The 20,593-nt window shown below is 42.3% G+C and overlaps 1 protein-coding gene across 1 annotated transcript in view; it reads left to right on the top strand.

The window, feature by feature from the left end:
- The first annotated feature begins 602 nt into the window (after positions 1-602).
- The window catches only part of LOC115120950 (carbonic anhydrase 6-like), a 48,358-nt gene continuing 28,367 nt past the window's right edge, over positions 603-20,593 (top strand). The window contains exons 1-4 of the mRNA XM_065005149.1: positions 603-760; positions 1,414-1,593; positions 4,954-5,102; positions 8,290-8,385. Of these exons, the coding sequence (XP_064861221.1) occupies positions 676-760; positions 1,414-1,593; positions 4,954-5,102; positions 8,290-8,385 (510 nt within the window). The 5' untranslated portion in view covers positions 603-675. The remainder of the gene's footprint in view (positions 761-1,413; positions 1,594-4,953; positions 5,103-8,289; positions 8,386-20,593) is intronic.

Here is a 20,593-nt window from a genome sequence, read left to right as displayed (position 1 = left end):
AAAGTCCAGACCATGACATTTCAGTCTATAGAACTCTCACACCTCACAACCAAAAATGAATATGCCAATATTTGTATACAATGAGCCACAATTGGGGCAGTGTGCCATTGCCATTTCATGTGTGAAATATTTGGTAAAAGCTGAATTAGCAATAGTCAACCAGAGATACTTTTGAAAAACTAGATTACTTCTTGGATTACTTTTCAGAAAGGATGTTTACAAAAACATAAAATCAGAATTGAACAAAGGCGCAAATTGAAGTTAACTCCACCTGAGTGAGCCTGAACACCAATCAGAGACCACTATGATGACACACCAAGTGATGACCACCAATCAGAGACCACTTTGATGACACACCAAATGCGTTTGATGGATCCTTTTTTTGTCTTCTCATGCCTCTTAAGGGGGAAAGTAATCCAAAAAGTAATCAGATTACATTACTTTGTTTGGGTAATTCAAAAGTTATGCTACTGATTCCAGTTTTGGACAGGTAATGGATTACAATTAGAAAGTAATCTACCCAACCCTGACTGACCAGCGGGGAGCAGTTGGTCCCGGGGGCGTTGGTTTCACTGAAGTTTCAAAACCTCCTTTCAGTCGTAGTTAGTGACAGAGAGAGAGCGAGAGAGAGAGAGAGAGATAGAGGTGTTTTGTGTCAAGAGGATTTCCATTGAAATGGAGTGCTTCAGTGTTTTCGTTCAGTTGATGTTGGTAAGCGTTGCCTCTGCTGGGATAGATGGAATACATTGGACATATACAGGTACGTATTTATTAATTTATGACCTATTCCCTTTCAGTTTTCAGTTAAGTCTTAAACTCGTTTAAAAAAACAAATGTTCTTCATTTCAATTCATTATTAATGTATTAAAGATAATGAACTCTACTTTAACTCTGAAGAACGATGAAGAGAAAGAGTTGGAGAATATAATAACAGTGACCGACCCAACGTTTTTTGCCATGTGTTATTGCTGGTTAAATCAGTCGTCGTGATGACAAGCAGGAACCAAACATGATGATCAGGCCCTGTACGTGATTATAGCTATGGAAGATTGGTAGGTCATTAACGTAGTGTGTGTAACGTCTGTACCTTTCAACCTGTCATTTGGTTCATGCTGCAGAGTACTACCTCTCTTACAAACCACCGGTCAGACATGTGTTGTTGTTGTTGTTGTTGTTGTTTTGTGATTACACCAAGGTGTTGTGAAGGTATGCCTACAGAGAGAACAGTAGGACTTTATACAATATCAGTCGTGTCCTCCCCCCCCCCCTTTTCTTCCCCAACTGTCTGCTTGGAATATAGTTGGACGCGTGGGCAGCCAATGAAAATATTGTGGCCAAGTTTACATTGTTTCATTCTTTGTCGTCATTCGTTGTTCTAATCCACCCGCGGCATTCCGTTTGTCCCTACGTCAGAAGGGGCCCTGGACCAAGTGCACTGGGCGGAGAACTATCCTGCGTGTGGTGGTCGGAAACAGTCCCCCATTGACATCCAGAGGCAGAACGTGCGACACAACCCCCACATGATACAGCTGGAGCTCACCGGATATGATGCTCAGAAGGGTAACTTCCTCATGAAAAACAACGGACACTCAGGTAAAAAATAAATAAAAAAGTAGTGGGATGATGTCTGAAAAAAAAAAAGTAATGGGATGATGTCTGAAAAAAAAAAGTAATGGGATGATGTCTGAAAAAAAAAGTAATGGGATGATGTCTGAAAAAAAAAAAAAAAAGTAATCGGATGATGTCTGAAATAAAAATAAAAAAGTAGTGGGATGATGTCTGAAAAAAATAAAAAAAAAGTAATGGGATGATGTCTGAAATAAAAAATAAAAAAAGTAATGGGATGATGTCTGAAATAAAAATAAAAAAGTCGTGGGATGATGTCTGAAATAAAAATAAAAAAGTCGTGGGATGATGTCTGAAATAAAAAATTAAAAAAGTAGTGGGATGATGTCTGAAAAAAAAAAAAAAAAAGTAGTGGGATGATGTCTGAAATCAAATTTTTAAAAGTAGTGGGATGATGTCTGAAATAAAAATAAAAAAGTAGTGGGATGATGTCTGAAATTAAAAATAAAAAAGTAGTGGGATGATGTCTGAAATTAAAAATAAAAAAGTAGTGGGATGATGTCTGAAATAAAAATAAAAAAGTAGTGGGATGATGTCTGAAATTAAAAATAAAAAAGTAGTGGGATGATGTCTGAAATTAAAAATAAAAAAGTAGTGGGATGATGTCTGAAATAAAAAATAAAAAAGTAGTGGGATGATGTCTGAAATAAAAAATAAAAAAGTAGTGGGATGATGTCTGAAATAAAAATAAAAAAGTAGTGGGATGATGTCTGAAATAAAAAATAAAAAAGTAGTGGGATGATGTCTGAAATAAAAAAGTAGTGGGATGATGTCTGAAATAAAAAATTAAAAAAGTAGTGGGATGATGTCTGAAATAAAAAATAAAAAAGTGTTGGGATGATGTCTGGAAAAAAAAAGTAATGGGATGATGTCTGAAAAAAAAAGTAATGGGATGATGTCTGAAATAAAAATAAAAAAGTAGTGGGATGATGTCTGAAATAAAAAATAAAAAAAGTAATGGGATGATGTCTGAAATAAAAATAAAAAAGTAGTGGGATGATGTCTGAAATAAAAATAAAAAAGTCGTGGGATGATGTCTGAAATAAAAAATTAAAAAAGTAATGGGATGATGTCTGAAATAAAAATAAAAAAGTAGTGGGATGATGTCTGAAATAAAAATAAAAAAGTCGTGGGATGATGTCTGAAATAAAAATTTTAAAAAGTAGTGGGATGATGTCTGAAAAAAAAAAGAAAAAAGTAGTGGGATGATGTCTGAAAAAAAAAGAGTAATGGGATGATGTCTGAAAAAAAAAAGTAATGGGATGATGTCTGAAATAAAAATAAAAAAGTAGTGGGATGATGTCTGAAAAAAAGAAAAAAGTAATGGGATGATGTCTGAAATAAAAATAAAAAAGTAGTGGGATGATGTCTGAAATAAAAAATTAAAAAAGTAATGGGATGATGTCTGAAATAAAAAATAAAAAAGTAGTGGGATGATGTCTGAAATAAAAAATAAAAAAGTAGTGGGATGATGTCTGAAATAAAAATAAAAAAGTAGTGGGATGATGTCTGAAATAAAAAATAAAAAAGTAGTGGGATGATGTCTGAAATAAAAAAGTAGTGGGATGATGTCTGAAAAAAAAAAAAAAAAAGTAGTGGGATGATGTCTGAAATAAAAAATAAAAAAGTGTTGGGATGATGTCTGGAAAAAAAAAGTAATGGGATGATGTCTGAAAAAAAAAGGTAATGGGATGATGTCTGAAATAAAAATAAAAAAGTAGTGGGATGATGTCTGAAAAAAAAAAAAAAGTAATGGGATGATGTCTGAAATAAAAATAAAAAAGTAGTGGGATGATGTCTGAAATAAAAAATAAAAAAAGTAATGGGATGATGTCTGAAATAAAAATAAAAAAGTAGTGGGATGATGTCTGAAATAAAAATAAAAAAGTCGTGGGATGATGTCTGAAATAAAAAATAAAAAAAGTAATGGGATGATGTCTGAAATAAAAATAAAAAAGTAGTGGGATGATGTCTGAAATAAAAATAAAAAAGTCGTGGGATGATGTCTGAAATAAAAATTTTAAAAAGTAGTGGGATGATGTCTGAAAAAAAAAAAAGTAGTGGGATGATGTCTGAAATCAAATTTTTAAAAGTAGTGGGATGATGTCTGAAATAAAAAAAAATAAAAGTAGTGGGATGATGTCTGAAATAAAAAATAAAAAAGTAGTGGGATGATGTCTGAAAAAAAAAAGTAATGGGATGATGTCTGAAATAAAAATAAAAAAGTAGTGGGATGATGTCTGAAATAAAAATAAAAAAGTAATGGGATGATGTCTGAAATAAAAAATAAAAAAGTAATGGGATGATGTCTGGGAAAAAAAAAAAAAGTAATGGGATGATGTCTGAAATAAAAATAAAAAAAGTAGTGGGATGATGTCTGAAATAAAAATAAAAAAGTAGTGGGATGATGTCTGAAAAGAAAAAGTAGTGGGATGATGTCTGAAATAAAAATAAAAAAGTAGTGGGATGATGTCTGAAAAAAAAAAGTAGTGGGATGATGTCTGAAATCAAATTTTAAAAAGTAGTGGGATGATGTCTGAAATTAAAAAGTAGTGGGATGATGTCTGAAATAAAAAATAAAAAGGTCGTGGGATGATGTCTGAAAAAAAAAGAAGTAGTGGGATGATGTCTGAAATAAAAATAAAAAAGTCGTGGGATGATGTCTGAAATTAAAATGTAGTTGGATGATGTCTGAAATTAAAAAGTAGTGGGATGATGTCTGAAATAAAAATAAAAAAGTTGTGGGATGATGTCTGAAATTAAAAAGTAGTTGGATGATGTCTGAAATTAAAAAGTAGTGGGATGATGTCTGAAATAAAAATAAAAAAGTCGTGGGATGATGTCTGAAAAAAAAAAAAGTAGTGGGATGATGTCTGATTTTTTTATATATTTTTTTATCATATTCCCAGTTTTAGTCTATACTGTTTTATTATATTGAATGAACAGTCTATACGTTTTGAAAACAACTATGGCAACAATAACATCTTTGGAAAATAAAAGAGATCCGCACACTCTAAGAGCTCAGATGCAAAAATGTAATACCAACGTTTCGACTGCCAAGCTGTCTTCATCAGGGTATAACAAGAACATCTTTAACAAATGTATCTAAATTAAGTTAGGATTTGCTTCCTTTAACAACGAGACTACTCAAATTGTGATCCTGTGTGACTCAGCGGGTAGAGCAAGGCACTTGCAAAAAGGCAAGAAATGTGTGTTTGATTCCAGCTGAGGCCACCCACGGGTATGCACGCGTGACTTGCTTTGGATATAAAGCAGTGGCTTATGTCATAATTATTGAAAAAAAACGTCTTCTTGTGTTGTGTCCAGTTGAAATCGTCCTCCCTCCCAGCATGGTGATCACCAAGGGTCTCCCCGGGCACTACACGGCCGTCCAGATGCACCTCCACTGGGGCGGCTGGGACCTGGAGGAGAGCGGGGCAGAGCACACCCTGGATGGCATCAGATACATGGCAGAGGTGGGCTAGTGCTAGAGATACACCCCCCCCCCCAAAAAAAGACTAATGTACTCTTTCTAAAGGGTGTAAAACAACCAATAGAGGTGGGCTAGTGCTAGAGATACACCCCCCCCCCCAAAAAAAAAAGACTAATGTACTCTTTCTAAAGGGTGTAAAACAACCAATAGAGGTGGGCTAGTGCTAGAGATACACCCCCCAAAAGACTAATGTACTGTTTCTAGAGGGTGTAAAACAACCAAGAGGTGGGCTAGTGCTAGAGATACACCCCCCCCAAAAAAAAGACTAATGTACTGTTTCTAGAGGGTGTAAAACAACCAATAGAGGTGGGCTAGTGCTAGAGATACACCCCCCCCAAAAGACTAATGTACTGTTTCTAAAGGGTGTAAAACAACCAATAGAGGTGGGCTAGTGCTAGAGATACACCCCCCCCCCAAAAGACTAATGTACTGTTTCTAAAGGGTGTAAAACAACCAATAGAGGTGGGCTAGTGCTAGAGATACACCCCCCCCCCCCCAAAGACTAATGTACTGTTTCTAGAGGGTGTAAAACAACCAATAGAGGTGGGCTTGACTTGACCATAGTGGGCCTCAACAGCAGTGTTTGTGCCATCATGACACTCTTTGCCACTCCTTGTCATTCCAACATCACAAGGAGTTGACCTGATAGCACTAACAGATCTGGGACCAGTAATTCTGACCGCTACCTCAACAGTGCATCTCAGTAGTACTGATCTGGGACCAGGCTACAGCTACCTCAACAGTGCATCTCAGTAGTACTGATCTGGGACCAGGCTACATGTAACGCGCTGACGTTAGAGATCCTTATTATTCTCTATGTTTGGTTAGGTCAGGGTGTGACTCGGGTGGGGAAGTCTATGTTTTCTATTTCTGTGTGTTTGGCCGTGTGTGTGTGGTTCTCAATCAGAGGCAGCTGTCTATCGTTGTCTCTGATTGGGGATCATATATAAGTTTTCTCTTGTTTTCTGTTTAGTGTCTGTGCCTGACAGAACTGTTCGCGGTCGTCTTTTGTCTTTGTTGTTTTGTTTTGGTGTCATCAAGAAAAAGACGATGTACGCCTACCATGCTGTGCCTTGGTCCACTGTTCATTCTACAAACGAGGGCCGTTAGACTACAGCTACCTCAACAGTGCTCTTCTATTCAAGGACTCATTTATTTGGTTTTGATGTTCCTGGAGGATCCTAGGGCCTGTACTAAAGTTAGCCTCTTGGTTGCTAGAGGGACATGGGGCCTGTACTAAAGTTATCCTCTTGGTTCCTGGAGGAACATGGGGCCTGTACTAAAGTTATCCTCTTGGTTCCTGGAGGGACATGGGGCCTGTACTAAAGTTATCCTCTTGGTTCCTGGAGGATCCTAGGGCCTATACTAAAGTTATCCTCTTGGTTCCTAGAGGACCATGGGGCCTGTACTAAAGTTATCCTCTTGGTTCCTAGAGGGACATGGGGCCTGTACTAAAGTTATCCTCTTGGTTCCTAGAGGGACATGGGGCCTGTACTAAAGTTAGCCTCTTGGTTCCTAGAGGAACATGGGGCCTGTACTAAAGTTATCCTCTTGGTTCCTGGAGGAACATGGGGCCTATACTAAAGTTAGCCTCTTGGTTGCTAGAGGGACATGGGGCCTGTACTAAAGTTATCCTCTTGGTTCCTAGAGGAACATGGGGCCTGTACTAAAGTTATCCTCTTGGTTCCTGGAGGAACATGGGGCCTATACTAAAGTTAGCCTCTTGGTTGCTAGAGGGACATGGGGCCTGTACTAAAGTTATCCTCTTGGTTCCTAGAGGACCATGGGGCCTGTACTAAAGTTATCCTCTTGGTTCCTAGAGGGACATGGGGCCTGTACTAAAGTTATCCTCTTGGTTCCTAGAGGGACATGGAGCCTGTACTAAAGTTATCCTCTTGGTTCCTGGAGGAACATGGGGCCTGTACTAAAGTTAGCCTCTTGGTTCCTGGAGGATCCTAGGGCCTGTACTAAAGTTATCCTCTTGGTTCCTAGAGGGACATGGAGCCTGTACTAAAGTTATCCTCTTGGTTCCTGGAGGAACATGGGGCCTGTACTAAAGTTAGCCTCTTGGTTCCTGGAGGATCCTAGGGCCTGTACTAAAGTTATCCTCTTGGTTCCTAGAGGGACATGGAGCCTGTACTAAAGTTATCCTCTTGGTTCCTGGAGGAACATGGGGCCTGTACTAAAGTTATCCTCTTGGTTCCTGGAGGAACATGGGGCCTGTACTAAAGTTAGCCTCTTGGTTCCTGGAGGATCCTAGGGCCTGTACTAAAGTTATCCTCTTGGTTCCTAGAGGGACATGGAGCCTGTACTAAAGTTATCCTCTTGGTTCCTGGAGGAACATGGGGCCTGTACTAAAGTTATCCTCTTGGTTCCTGGAGGAACATGGAGCCTGTACTAAAGTTATCCTCTTGGTTCCTAGAGGGACATGGGGCCTGTACTAAAGTTATCCTCTTGGTTCCTGGAGGAACATGGGGCCTATACTAAAGTTATCCTCTTGGTTCCTAGAGGGACATGGGGCCTGTACTAAAGTTATCCTCTTGGTTCCTAGAGGACCATGGGGCCTGTACTAAAGTTATCCTCTTGGTTCCTGGAGGAACATGGGGCCTGTACTAAAGTTATCCTCTTGGTTGCTAGAGGGACATGGGGCCTGTACTAAAGTTATCCTCTTGGTTCCTAGAGGGACATGGGGCCTGTACTAAAGTTATCCTCTTGGTTGCTAGAGGGACATGGGGCCTGTACTAAAGTTGTCGAACGTTGCCGGTCTTGGGCTGCTTTCTCACCCTCTAGCCATGACAAGTGGATCTTCTTGAGTTGTTGTATGGATAAAGTACAGATTCGTTTTTAGTCACTCGGATTTTCTCAAACTGAATAATTGCTGCATAAACATTGTATATGGTGGGTTCCCTTCCGACAGGTTCAGCAATTGGAGCAACTTACAATTCTGATAAACAATGAGGTCATAGGTCAATTAGGACATGACTAATTTGTAGCCTAGTAGGCCTGTCTAAACTGGGGGTTTTGAGCAAAATTATCATTATTTGACTAATGGTGTGGGTCTCGAGAACCAAAACAATGGGCCTGTGTGTTAGAAATGTCTGGGCAGATTTCTGGTCCCAATTATTCCTTGTGAACAATGTATTTGTTTTCTTTGTCCTCTGTGTTTGCAGCTCCACGTTGTCCATTATAACTCTGATAAGTACAAGAGCTTTCAAGAGGCCAGCGACAAGCCCGACGGACTGGCAGTTCTAGCCTTCTTCTTCGAGGTGAGATCTGGAGATCTGAGATCTGGTTCTCCATCTTCTTTTACTTCTTCTTCTTCTTATTATTATTTAGGTCCCGCTTTAAATGGCGTTCAGCTAATAAAGCCTTCATAAAGCCTTCATAAAGCCTTCATAATGCCTTCATAAAGCCTTCATAAAGCCTTCATAAAGCCTTCATAATGCCTTCATAATGCCTTCATAAAGCCTTCATAAAGCCTTCATAATGCCTTCATAATGCCTTCATAAGCACCACATAAATGTATTACAAAGCATCTATAACCGTATGTCATAAATGTGGCATAACTGTGTGACATAATCATCTATGTCGAATGTGATATACAGTTGAAGTCGGAAGTTTACCTTAGCCAAATACATTTAAACTCAGTTTTTCACATTCCTGACATTTAATCCTAGTGAATATTCCCTGTCTTAGGTCAGTTAGGATCACCACTTTATTTTAAAAATGTGAAATGTCAGAATAATAGTAGAGAGATTTATTTATTTCAGCTTTTACTTCTTTCATCACATTCCCAGTGGGTCAGAAGTTTACATACACTCAATTAGTATTTGGTAGCATTGCCTCTTTATTGTTTAGTTTGGGTCAAACGTTTCGGGTAGCTTCCCACAATAAGTTGGGTGAATTTTGGCCCATTCCTCCTGACAGAGCTGGTGTAACTGAGTCAGGTTTGTAGGCCTTCTTGCTCGCACATGCTTTTTCAGTTCTGCCCACAAATTTTCTATAGGATTGAGGTCAGGGCTTTGTGCTGGCCACCCCAATACCTTGACTTTGTTGTCCTTAAGCCATTTTGCCTCAACTTTGAAAGTATGCTTGGTGTCATTGTCCATTTGGAAGACCCATTTGCGACTTCCTGACTGATGTCTTGCTTGAGATGTTGCTTCAATATATCCACATAATTTTCCTCCCTCATGATGCCATTTATTTTGTGAAGTGCACCAGTCCCTCCTGCAGCAAAGCACCCCCACAACATGATGCTGCCACCCCGTGCTTCATGGTTAGGATTGCTCCCAAGGATGAACCAGACTTGTGGAGGTCTGCAATTTTTTTTCTGAGGTCTTGGCTGATTTCTTTTGATTTTCCCATGATGTCAAGCAAATAGGCAGTGAGTTTGAAGGTAGGCCTTGAAATACATCCACAGGTACACTTCCAATTGACTCAAGTGATGTCAATTAGCCTAACAGAAGCTTCTAAAGCCATGACATCATTTTCTGGAATTTTCCATGCTGTTTAAAGGCACAGTCAACTTAGTGTATTTAAACTTCTGACCCACTGGAATTGTCATACAGTCGTTTATAAGTGAAATAATCTGCCTGTAAACAATTGTTGGAAAAATGACTTGTGTCGTACACAAAGTAGATGTCCTCACCGACTTGCCAAAACTATAGTTTGTTTAACAACAAATTTGTGGAGTGGTTGAAAAAGGAGTTTTAATGACTCCAACCTAAGTGTATGTAAACTTCCAACTTCAACTGTTTACATGTGATTTATAAAGGGGGACATGCTGTGAAAGGGAAGGCATGTTAGTCACATGACATCTAATCTCATTCCTAGACACTTCGGCCCAAATGCGCTGTTCTGGTGGACCAACTCCTCAAACTTGGGCTTCATTAGTTAGGGTTTGTTTTAAAATCACATTTTAATAAGGTCAATTGTGCAAAGAGAATGGGTGGGGTTTAGCCATATTTATGACATTTGTGGCTGTGTTAACTAGTGACGACCAGGGGGATTGTTTTTGCTAGCAAAGGACATATCCTGATGACAAATACTTTACTCAGTGAGGTCACTCCCATATAATTCTATGGCCACTCCCACTATGACCAACTCTGAATGGTTGATATCCCAGGCTGATATGTGCTGTGTGTTCAATAACCTGGAGACGACGTAACACCTTGATGAAAGCCCCCAACCTACAGAAACACCTTGATGAAAGCCCCCAACCTACAGAAACACCTTGATGAAAGCCCCCAACCTACAGAAACACCTTGATGAAAGCCCCCTACCTACAGAAACACCTTGATGAAAGCCCTCAACCTACAGAAACACTAACCTTTATGAAACCCCCCAACCTACAGAAACACCTTGATGAAAGCCCCCGACCTACAGAAACACTAACCTTGATGAAAGGCCCCAACCTACAGAAACACTAACCTTGATGAAAGCCCCCGACCTACAGAAACACTAACCATGATGAAAGCCCCCAACCTACAGAAACACCTTGATGAAAGCCCCCAACCTACAGAAACACCTTGATGAAAGCCCCCCAACCTAAAGAAACATTAACATTGATGAAAGCCCCCAACCTACAGAAACACTAACCATGATGAAAGCCCCCAACCTACAGAAACACTAACCTTGATGAAAGCCCCCAACCTAAAGAAACACCTTGATGAAAGCCCCCAACCTACAGAAACACTAACCTTGATGAAAGCCCCCAACCTACAGAAACACTAACCTTGATGAAAGCCCCCAACCTACAGAAACACCTTGATGAAAGCCCTCAACCTACAGAAACACTAACCTTGATGAAAGAAACCTAAAGAAACACCTTGATGAAAACCTACAGAAACACTAACTTTTGATGAAAGCCCCCAACCTACAGAAACACTAACCTTGATGAAAGCCCCCAACCTACAGAAACACTAACCTTGATGAAAGCCCCCAACCTATAGAAACAGAAACACATACAGAAACACCTTGATGAAAGCCCCCAACCTACAGAACACTAACCTTGATGAAAGCCCCCAACCTACAGAAACACTTGATAACCTGAAACACCTTGAAAGCCCCCAACCTACAGAAACACCTTGATGAAAGCCCCAACCTACAGAAACACCTTGATGAAAGCCCCCAACCTTGATGAAAGCCCCCAACCTACAGAAACACTAACCTTGATGAAAGCCCCCAACCTACAGAAAACTAACCTTGATGAAAGCCCCCAACCTACAGAAACACTAACCTTGATGAAAGCCCCCAACCTACAGAAACACTAACCTTGATGAAAGCCCCAACCTACAGAAACACCTTGATGAAAGCCCCCAACCTACAGAAAACACCTTGATGAAAGCCCCCAACCTACAGAAACACTAACCTTGATGAAAGCCCCCAACCTACAGAAAACTAACCTTGATGAAAGCCCCCAACCTACAGAAACACTAACCTTGATGAAAGCCCCAACCTACAGAAACACCTTGATGAAAGCCCCCAACCTACAGAAAACTAACCTGATGAAAGCCCCCAATACAAACTAACCTTGATGAAAGCCCCCAACCTACAGAAACACTAACCTTGATGAAAGCCCACAAACCTAAGAAACACCTTGATGAAAGCCCCGACCTACAGAAACACTAACCTTGATGAAAGCCCCCAACCTAAAAAACTAACCTTGATGAAAGCCCCCAACCTACAGAAAACTAACCTTGATGAAAGCCCCCAACCTACAGAAACACTAACCTTGATGAAAGCCCCAACCTACAGAAACACTAACCTTGATGAAAGCCCCCAAACCTGAAGAAACACTAACCTTGATGAAAGCCCCCAACCTACAGAAACACTAACCTTGATGAAAGCCCCCAACCTACAGAAACACTAACCTTGATGAAAGCCCCAACCTACAGAAACACTAACCTTGATGAAAGCCCCAACCTACAGAAAGAAACACCTTGATGAAAGCCCCCCAACCTGACAGAAACACTAACCTTGATGAAAGCCCCCAACCTAAAGAAACACTAACCTTGATGAAAGCCCCCCAACCTACAGAAACACTAACCTTGATGAAAGCCCCCAACCTACAGAAACACCTTGATGAAAGCCCTCAACCTACAGAAACACTAACCTTTATGAAAGCCCCAACCTACAGAAACACCTTGATGAAAGCCCCCAAACCTAAAGAAACACTAACCTTGATGAAAGCCCCAACCTACAGAAACACTAACCTTGATGAAAGCCCCAACCTACAGAAACACTAACCATGATGAAAGCCCCCAACCTACAGAAACACCTTGATGAAAGCCCCCAACCTACAGAAACCTTGATGAAAGCCCCCAACCTAAAGAAACACCTTGATGAAAGCCCCCAACCTACAGAAACACTAACCTTGATGAAAGCCCCAACCCCCAACCTACCAAACAGAAACAACCTAACACTAACCTTGATGAAAGCCCCCAACCTACAGAAACACTAACCTTGATGAAAGCCCCCAACCTACAGAAACACTTGATGAAAGCCCCCAACCTACAGAAACACCTTGATGAAAGAAAGCCCCCAACCTACAGAAACACTAACCTTGATGAAAGCCCCCAACCAACCTGAAAGCCCCCAACCAGAAACACTAACCTTGATGAAAGCCCCAACCTACAGAAACACTAACCTTGATGAAAGCCCCCCCAGAAAACCTGAAAGCCCCAAAAGAAACACCTTGATGAAAGCCCCCAACCTACAGAAACACTAACCTTGATGAAAGCCCCCAACCTACAGAAACACCTTGATGAAAGCCCCCCAACCTACAGAAACACTAACCTTGATGAAAGCCCCCAACCAAACCTGAAAGCCCCAACCTAAGAAACACTAACCTTGATGAAAGCCCCCAACCTACAGAAACACTAACCTTGATGAAAGCCCCCAACCTAAGAAACACCTTGATGAAAGCCCCCAACCTACAGAAACACTAACCTTGATGAAAGCCCCCAACCTACAGAAACACTAACCTTGATGAAAGCCCCCAACCTACAGAAACACCTTGATGAAAGCCCCAACCTACAGAAACACTAACCTTGATGAAAGCCCCCAACCCAGAAACACCTGAAAGCCCCCAAACCTACAGAAACACGAACCTTGATGAAAGCCCCCAACCTACAGAAACACTAACCTTGATGAAAGCCCCCAACCTAAAGAAACACCTTGATGAAAGCCCCCCCAACCTACAGAAACACTAACCTTGATGAAAGCCCCCAACCTACAGAAACACTAACCTTGATGAAAGCCCCCCAAACCTAAAGAAACACCTTGATGAAAGCACCCAGAAACCTAACAGAAACACTAACCTTGATGAAAGCCCCCGACCTACAGAAACACTAACCTTGATGAAAGCCCCCAAACCTGAAGAAACACTAACCTTGATGAAAGCCCCCAACCTACAGAAACACTAACCTTGATGAAAGCCCCAACCTCAGAAACACCTTGATGAAAGCCCCAACCTACAGGAAACACTAACCTTGATGAAAGCCCCCAACCTACAGAAACACTAACCTTGATGAAAGCCCCCAACCTACAGAAACACTAACCTTGATGAAAGCCCCCAACCTCAGAAACACCTTGATGAAAGCCCCCAACCTACAGAAACACTAACCTTGATGAAAGCCCCCAACCTACAGAAACACCTTGATGAAAGCCCCCAACCTACAGAAACACTAACCTTGATGAAAGCCCCCAACCTATAGAAACACGAACCTTGATGAAAGCCCCCAACCTACAGAAACACTAACCTTGATGAAAGCCCCCAACCTACAGAAACACCTTGATGAAAGCCCCGACCTACAGAAACACTAACCTTGATGAAAGCCCCCAACCTATAGAAACACTAACCTTGATGAAAGCCCCCAACCTACAGAAACACTAACCTTGATGAAAGCCCCAACCTACAGAAACACTAACCTTGATGAAAGCCCCAAACCTAAAGAAACACCTTGATGAAAGCCCCGACCTACAGAAACACTAACTTTGATGAAAGCCCCCAACCTACAGAAACACTAACCTTGATGAAAGCCCCCAACCTACAGAAACACTAACCTTGATGAAAGCCCCCAACCTATAGAAACACCTTGATGAAAGCCCCCAACCTACAGAAACACCTTGATGAAAGCCCCCAACCTACAGAAACACCTTGATGAAAGCCCCCAACCTACAGAAACACTAACCTTGATGAAAGCCCCCAACCTACAGAAACACCTTGATGAAAGCCCCCAACCTTCAGAAACACTAACCTTGATGAAAGCCCCCAACCTAAAGAAACACCTTGATGAAAGCCCCCAACCTACAGAAACACTAACCTTGATGAAAGCCCCCAACCTACAGAAACACTAACCTTGATGAAAGCCCCCAACCTACAGAAACACCTTGATGAAAGCCCTCAACCTACAGAAACACTAACCTTGATGAAAGCCCCCAAACCTAAAGAAACACCTTGATGAAAGCCCCCGACCTATAGAAACACTAACTTTGATGAAAGCCCCCAACCTACAGACACACTAACCTTGATGAAAGCCCCCAACCTACAGAAACACCTTGATGAAAGCCCCCAACCTACAGAAACACCTTGATGAAAGCCCCCAACCTACAGAAACACTAACCTTGATGAAAGCCCCCAACCTACAGAAACACCTTGATGAAAGCCCCCAACCTACAGAAACACTAACCCTGATGAAAGCCCCCAACCTAAAGAAACACCTTGATGAAAGCCCCCAACCTACAGAAACACTAACCTTGATGAAAGCCCCCCAACCTACAGAAACACTAACCTTGATGAAAGCCCCCAACCTACAGAAACACTAACCTTGATGAAAGCCCCCAAACCTAAAGAAACACCTTGATGAAAGCCCCCGACCTACAGAAACACTAACCTTGATGAACGCCCCGACCTACAGAAACACTAACCTTGATGAAAGCCCCAAACCTGAAGAAACACTAACCTTAATGAAAGCCCCCAACCTACAGAAACACTAACCTTGATGAAAGCCCCAACCTCAGAAACACCTTGATGAAAGCCCCCAACCTACAGAAACACTAACCTTGATGAAAGCCCCCAACCTACAGAAACACTAACCTTGATGAAAGCCCCAACCTACAGAAACACCTTGATGAAAGCCCCAACCTACAGAAACACTAACCTTGATGAAAGCCCCCAAACCTATAGAAACACGAACCTTGATGAAAGCCCCAACCTACAGAAACACTAACCTTGATGAAAGCCCCCAACCTAAAGAAACACCTTGATGAAAGCCCCCAACCTACAGAAACACTAACCTTGATGAAAGCCCCCAACCTACAGAAACACTAACCTTGATGAAAGCCCCCAAACCTAAAGAAACACCTTGATGAAAGCACCCGACCTACAGAAACACTAACCTTGATGAACGCCCCCGACCTACAGAAACACTAACCTTGATGAAAGCCCCCAAACCTGAAGAAACACTAACCTTGATGAAAGCCCCCAACCTACAGAAACACTAACCTTGATGAAAGCCCCCAACCTCAGAAACACCTTGATGAAAGCCCCCAACCTACAGGAACACTAACCTTGATGAAAGCCCCCAACCTACAGAAACACTAACCTTGATGAAAGCCCCCAACCTACAGAAACACTAACCTTGATGAAAGCCCCAACCTCAGAAACACCTTGATGAAAGCCCCCAACCTACAGAAACACTAACCTTGATGAAAGCCCCCAACCTACAGAAACACCTTGATGAAAGCCCCCAACCTACAGAAACACTAACCTTGATGAAAGCCCCGACCTATAGAAACACGAACCTTGATGAAAGCCCCCAACCTACAGAAACACTAACCTTGATGAAAGCCCCCAACCTACAGAAACACCTTGATGAAAGCCCCCGACCTACAGAAACACTAACCTTGATGAAAGCCCCCGACCTATAGAAACACTAACCTTGATGAAAGCCCCCAACCTACAGAAACACTAACCTTGATGAAAGCCCCCAACCTACAGAAACACTAACCTTGATGAAAGCCCCCAAACCTAAAGAAACACCTTGATGAAAGCCCCCGACCTACAGAAACACTAACTTTGATGAAAGCCCCCAACCTACAGAAACACTAACCTTGATGAAAGCCCCCAACCTACAGAAACACTAACCTTGATGAAAGCCCCCAACCTATAGAAACACCTTGATGAAAGCCCCAACCTACAGAAACACCTTGATGAAAGCCCCCAACCTACAGAAACACCTTGATGAAAGCCCCCAACCTACAGAAACACTAACCTTGATGAAAGCCCCCAACCTACAGAAACACCTTGATGAAAGCCCCAACCTTCAGAAACACTAACCTTGATGAAAGCCCCAACCTAAAGAAACACCTTGATGAAAGCCCCAACCTACAGAAACACTAACCTTGATGAAAGCCCCCAACCTACAGAAACACTAACCTTGATGAAAGCCCCCAACCTACAGAAACACTAACCTTGATGAAAGCCCCCAACCTCAGAAACACCTTGATGAAAGCCCCAACCTACAGAAACACTAACCTTGATGAAAGCCCCCAACCTACAGAAACACCTTGATGAAAGCCCTCAACCTACAGAAACACTAACCTTTATGAAAGCCCCCAACCTACAGAAACACCTTGATGAAAGCCCCCAACCTACAGAAACACTAACCTTGATGAAAGGCCCCAACCTACAGAAACACTAACCTTGATGAAAGCCCCCGACCTACAGAAACACTAACCATGATGAAAGCCCCCAACCTACAGAAACACCTTGATGAAAGCCCCCAACCTACAGAAACACCTTGATGAAAGCCCCCCAACCTAAAGAAACATTAACATTGATGAAAGCCCCCAACCTACAGAAACACTAACCATGATGAAAGCCCGCCAACCTACAGAAACACTAACCTTGATGAAAGCCCCCAACCTACAGAAACACCTTGATGAAAGCCCTCAACCTACAGAAACACTAACCTTGATGAAAGCCCCCAAACCTAAAGAAACACCTTGATGAAAGCCCCCGACCTACAGAAACACTAACTTTGATGAAAGCCCCCAACCTACAGAAACACTAACCTTGATGAAAGCCCCCAACCTACAGAAACACCTTGATGAAAGCCCCCAACCTACAGAAACACCTTGATGAAAGCCCCCAACCTACAGAAACACCTTGATGAAAGCCCCCAACCTACAGAAACACTAACCTTGATGAAAGCCCCCAACCTACAGAAACACCTTGATGAAAGCCCTCAACCTACAGAAACACTAACCTTGATGAAAGCCCCCAACCTATAGAAACACCTGATGAAAGCCCCCAACCTACAGAAACACCTTGATGAAAGCCCCCACCTATAGAAACACCTTGATGAAAGCCCCCAACCTACAGAAACACCTTGATGAAAGCCCCCAACCTACAGAAACACCTTGATGAAAGCCCCCAACCTACAGAAACACTTACCTTGATGAAAGCCCCCAAACTACAGAAACACCTTGATGAAAGCCCCCAAACTATAGAAACACCTTGATGAAAGCCCCCAACCTACAGAAACACCTTGATGAAAGCCCCCAACCTACAGAAACACCTTGATGAAAGCCCCAACCTACAGAAACACCTTGATGAAAGCCCCCAACCTACAGAAACACTAACCTTGATGAAAGCCCCCAACCTACAGAAACACTAACCTTGATGAAAGCCCCCAACCTACAGAAACACTAACCTTGATGAAAGCCCCCAACCTACAGAAACACTAACCTTGATGAAAGCCCCAAACCTAAAGAAACACCTTGATGAAAGCCCCGACCTACAGAAACACTAACCTTGATGAACGCCCCGACCTACAGAAACACTAACCTTGATGAAAGCCCCAAACCTGAAGAAACACTAACCTTAATGAAAGCCCCCAACCTACAGAAACACTAACCTTGATGAAAGCCCCCAACTTCAGAAACACCTTGATGAAAGCCCCCAGCCTACAGAAACACTAACCTTGATGAAAGCCCCCAACCTACAGAAACACTAACCTTGATGAAAGCCCCCAACCTACAGAAACACTAACCTTGATGAAAGCCCCCAACCTCAGAAACACCTTGATGAAAGCCCCCAACCTACAGAAACACTAACCTTGATGAAAGCCCCAACCTACAGAAACACCTTGATGAAAGCCCCAACCTACAGAAACACTAACCTTGATGAAAGCCCCAACCTATAGAAACACCTTGATGAAAGCCCCCAACCTACAGAAACACTAACCTTGATGAAAGCCCCCCCAGAAAACCTACAGAAACACTAACCTTGATGAAAGCCCCCAACCTACAGAAACACTAACCTTGATGAGCCCCAAAGCCCCCAACCTACAGAAACACTAACCTTGATGAAAGCCCCCAACCTACAGAAACACCTTGATGAAAGCCCCCAACCTACAGAAACACACTACAGAAACACCTTGATGAAAGCCCCAACCTACAGAAACACCTTGATGAAAGCCCCCAACCTACAGAAACACCTTGATGAAAGCCCCAACCTACAGAAACACCTTGATGAAAGCCCCCAACCTACAGAAACACCTTGATGAAAGCCCCCAACCTACAGAAACACCTGAAAGCCCCCAACCTTGATGAAAGCCCCCAACCTACAGAAAACACCTTGATGAAAGCCCCCAACCTACAGAAACACCTTGATGAAAGCCCCCAACCTACAGAAACACCTTGATGAAAGCCCCCAACCTACAGAAACACCTTGATGAAAGCCCCCAACCTACAGAAAACCTACAGAAACACCTTGATGAAACAAAACAGAAACACCTTGATGAAAGCCCCCAACCTACAGAAACACTGAAAGCCCCCAACCCAGAAACACTAACCTTGATGAAAGCCCCCAACCTACAGAAACACTAACCTTGATGAAAGCCCCCAACCTACAGAAACACTAACCTTGATGAAAGCCCCCAACCTACAGAAACACTAACCTTGATGAAAGCCCCCAAACCTAAAGAAACACCTTGATGAAAGCCCCGACCTACAGAAACACTAACCTTGATGAACGCCCCCGACCTACAGAAACACTAACCTTGATGAAAGCCCCCAAACCTGAAGAAACACTAACCTTAATGAAAGCCCCCAACCTACAGAAACACTAACCTTGATGAAAGCCCCCAACTTCAGAAACACCTTGATGAAAGCCCCCAGCCTACAGAAACACTAACCTTGATGAAAGCCCCCAACCTACAGAAACACTAACCTTGATGAAAGCCCCCAACCTACAGAAACACTAACCTTGATGAAAGCCCCCAACCTCAGAAACACCTTGATGAAAGCCCCCAACCTACAGAAACACTAACCTTGATGAAAGCCCCCAACCTACAGAAACACCTTGATGAAAGCCCCCAACCTACAGAAACACTAACCTTGATGAAAGCCCCCCGACCTATAGAAACACGAACCTTGATGAAAGCCCCAACCTACAGAAACACCTTGATGAAAGCCCCGACCTACAGAAACACTAACCTTGATGAAAGCCCCGACCTATAGAAACACTAACCTTGATGAAAGCCCCCAACCTACAGAAACACTAACCTTGATGAAAGCCCCCAACCTCAGAAACACCTTGATGAAAGCCCCCAACCTAACAGAAACACTAACCTTGATGAAAGCCCCCAACCTACAGAAAACACCTTGATGAAAGCCCCCAACCTACAGAAACACCTTGATGAAAGCCCCAACCTACAGAAACACCTTGATGAAAGCCCCAAAAGAAACACCCCAACCTACAGAAACACCTTGATGAAAGCCCCAACCTACAGAAACACTAACCTTGATGAAAGCCCCCAACCTATAGAAACACCTTGATGAAAGCCCCCAACCTACAGAAACACCTTGATGAAAGCCCCCACCTATAGAAACACCTTGATGAAAGCCCCCAACCTACAGAAACACCTTGATGAAAGCCCCCAACCTACAGAAACACCTTGATGAAAGCCCCCAACCTACAGAAACACTTACCTTGATGAAAGCCCCAACCTACAGAAACACCTTGATGAAAGCCCCAAACTATAGAAACACCTTGATGAAAGCCCCCAACCTACAGAAACACCTTGATGAAAGCCCCCAACCTACAGAAACACATTTACATTACATTTACATTTAAGTCATTTAGCAGACGCTCTTATCCAGAGCGACTTACCTTGATGAAAGCCCCCAACCTACAGAAACACCTTGATGAAAGCCCCCAACCTACAGAAACACCTTGATGAAAGCCCCCGACACCATCTGGATAAGGACATTTCTGTGCTGAGCCAGAAATAATCTAAATGGGGAGATGGAAAACTCCATTCCATTCGTTTTATTATAATCCTCTTTAATTTAACAAATCTCATGAAGTGACTTGAGACGTGGCTGTATCTAGGCGGATTTTTAATTTAACTGACCCTGCTAGCTAGCTAAAGAAATTTAGCTAGTTAGCTAGCAATTGATGTG

This window comes from Oncorhynchus nerka, linkage group LG20, assembly GCF_034236695.1.
Source record: "Oncorhynchus nerka isolate Pitt River linkage group LG20, Oner_Uvic_2.0, whole genome shotgun sequence".
NCBI classification, from domain to species: Eukaryota; Metazoa; Chordata; class Actinopteri; order Salmoniformes; family Salmonidae; genus Oncorhynchus; species Oncorhynchus nerka.
This window is presented reverse-complemented; position numbering and strand designations above follow the sequence as displayed.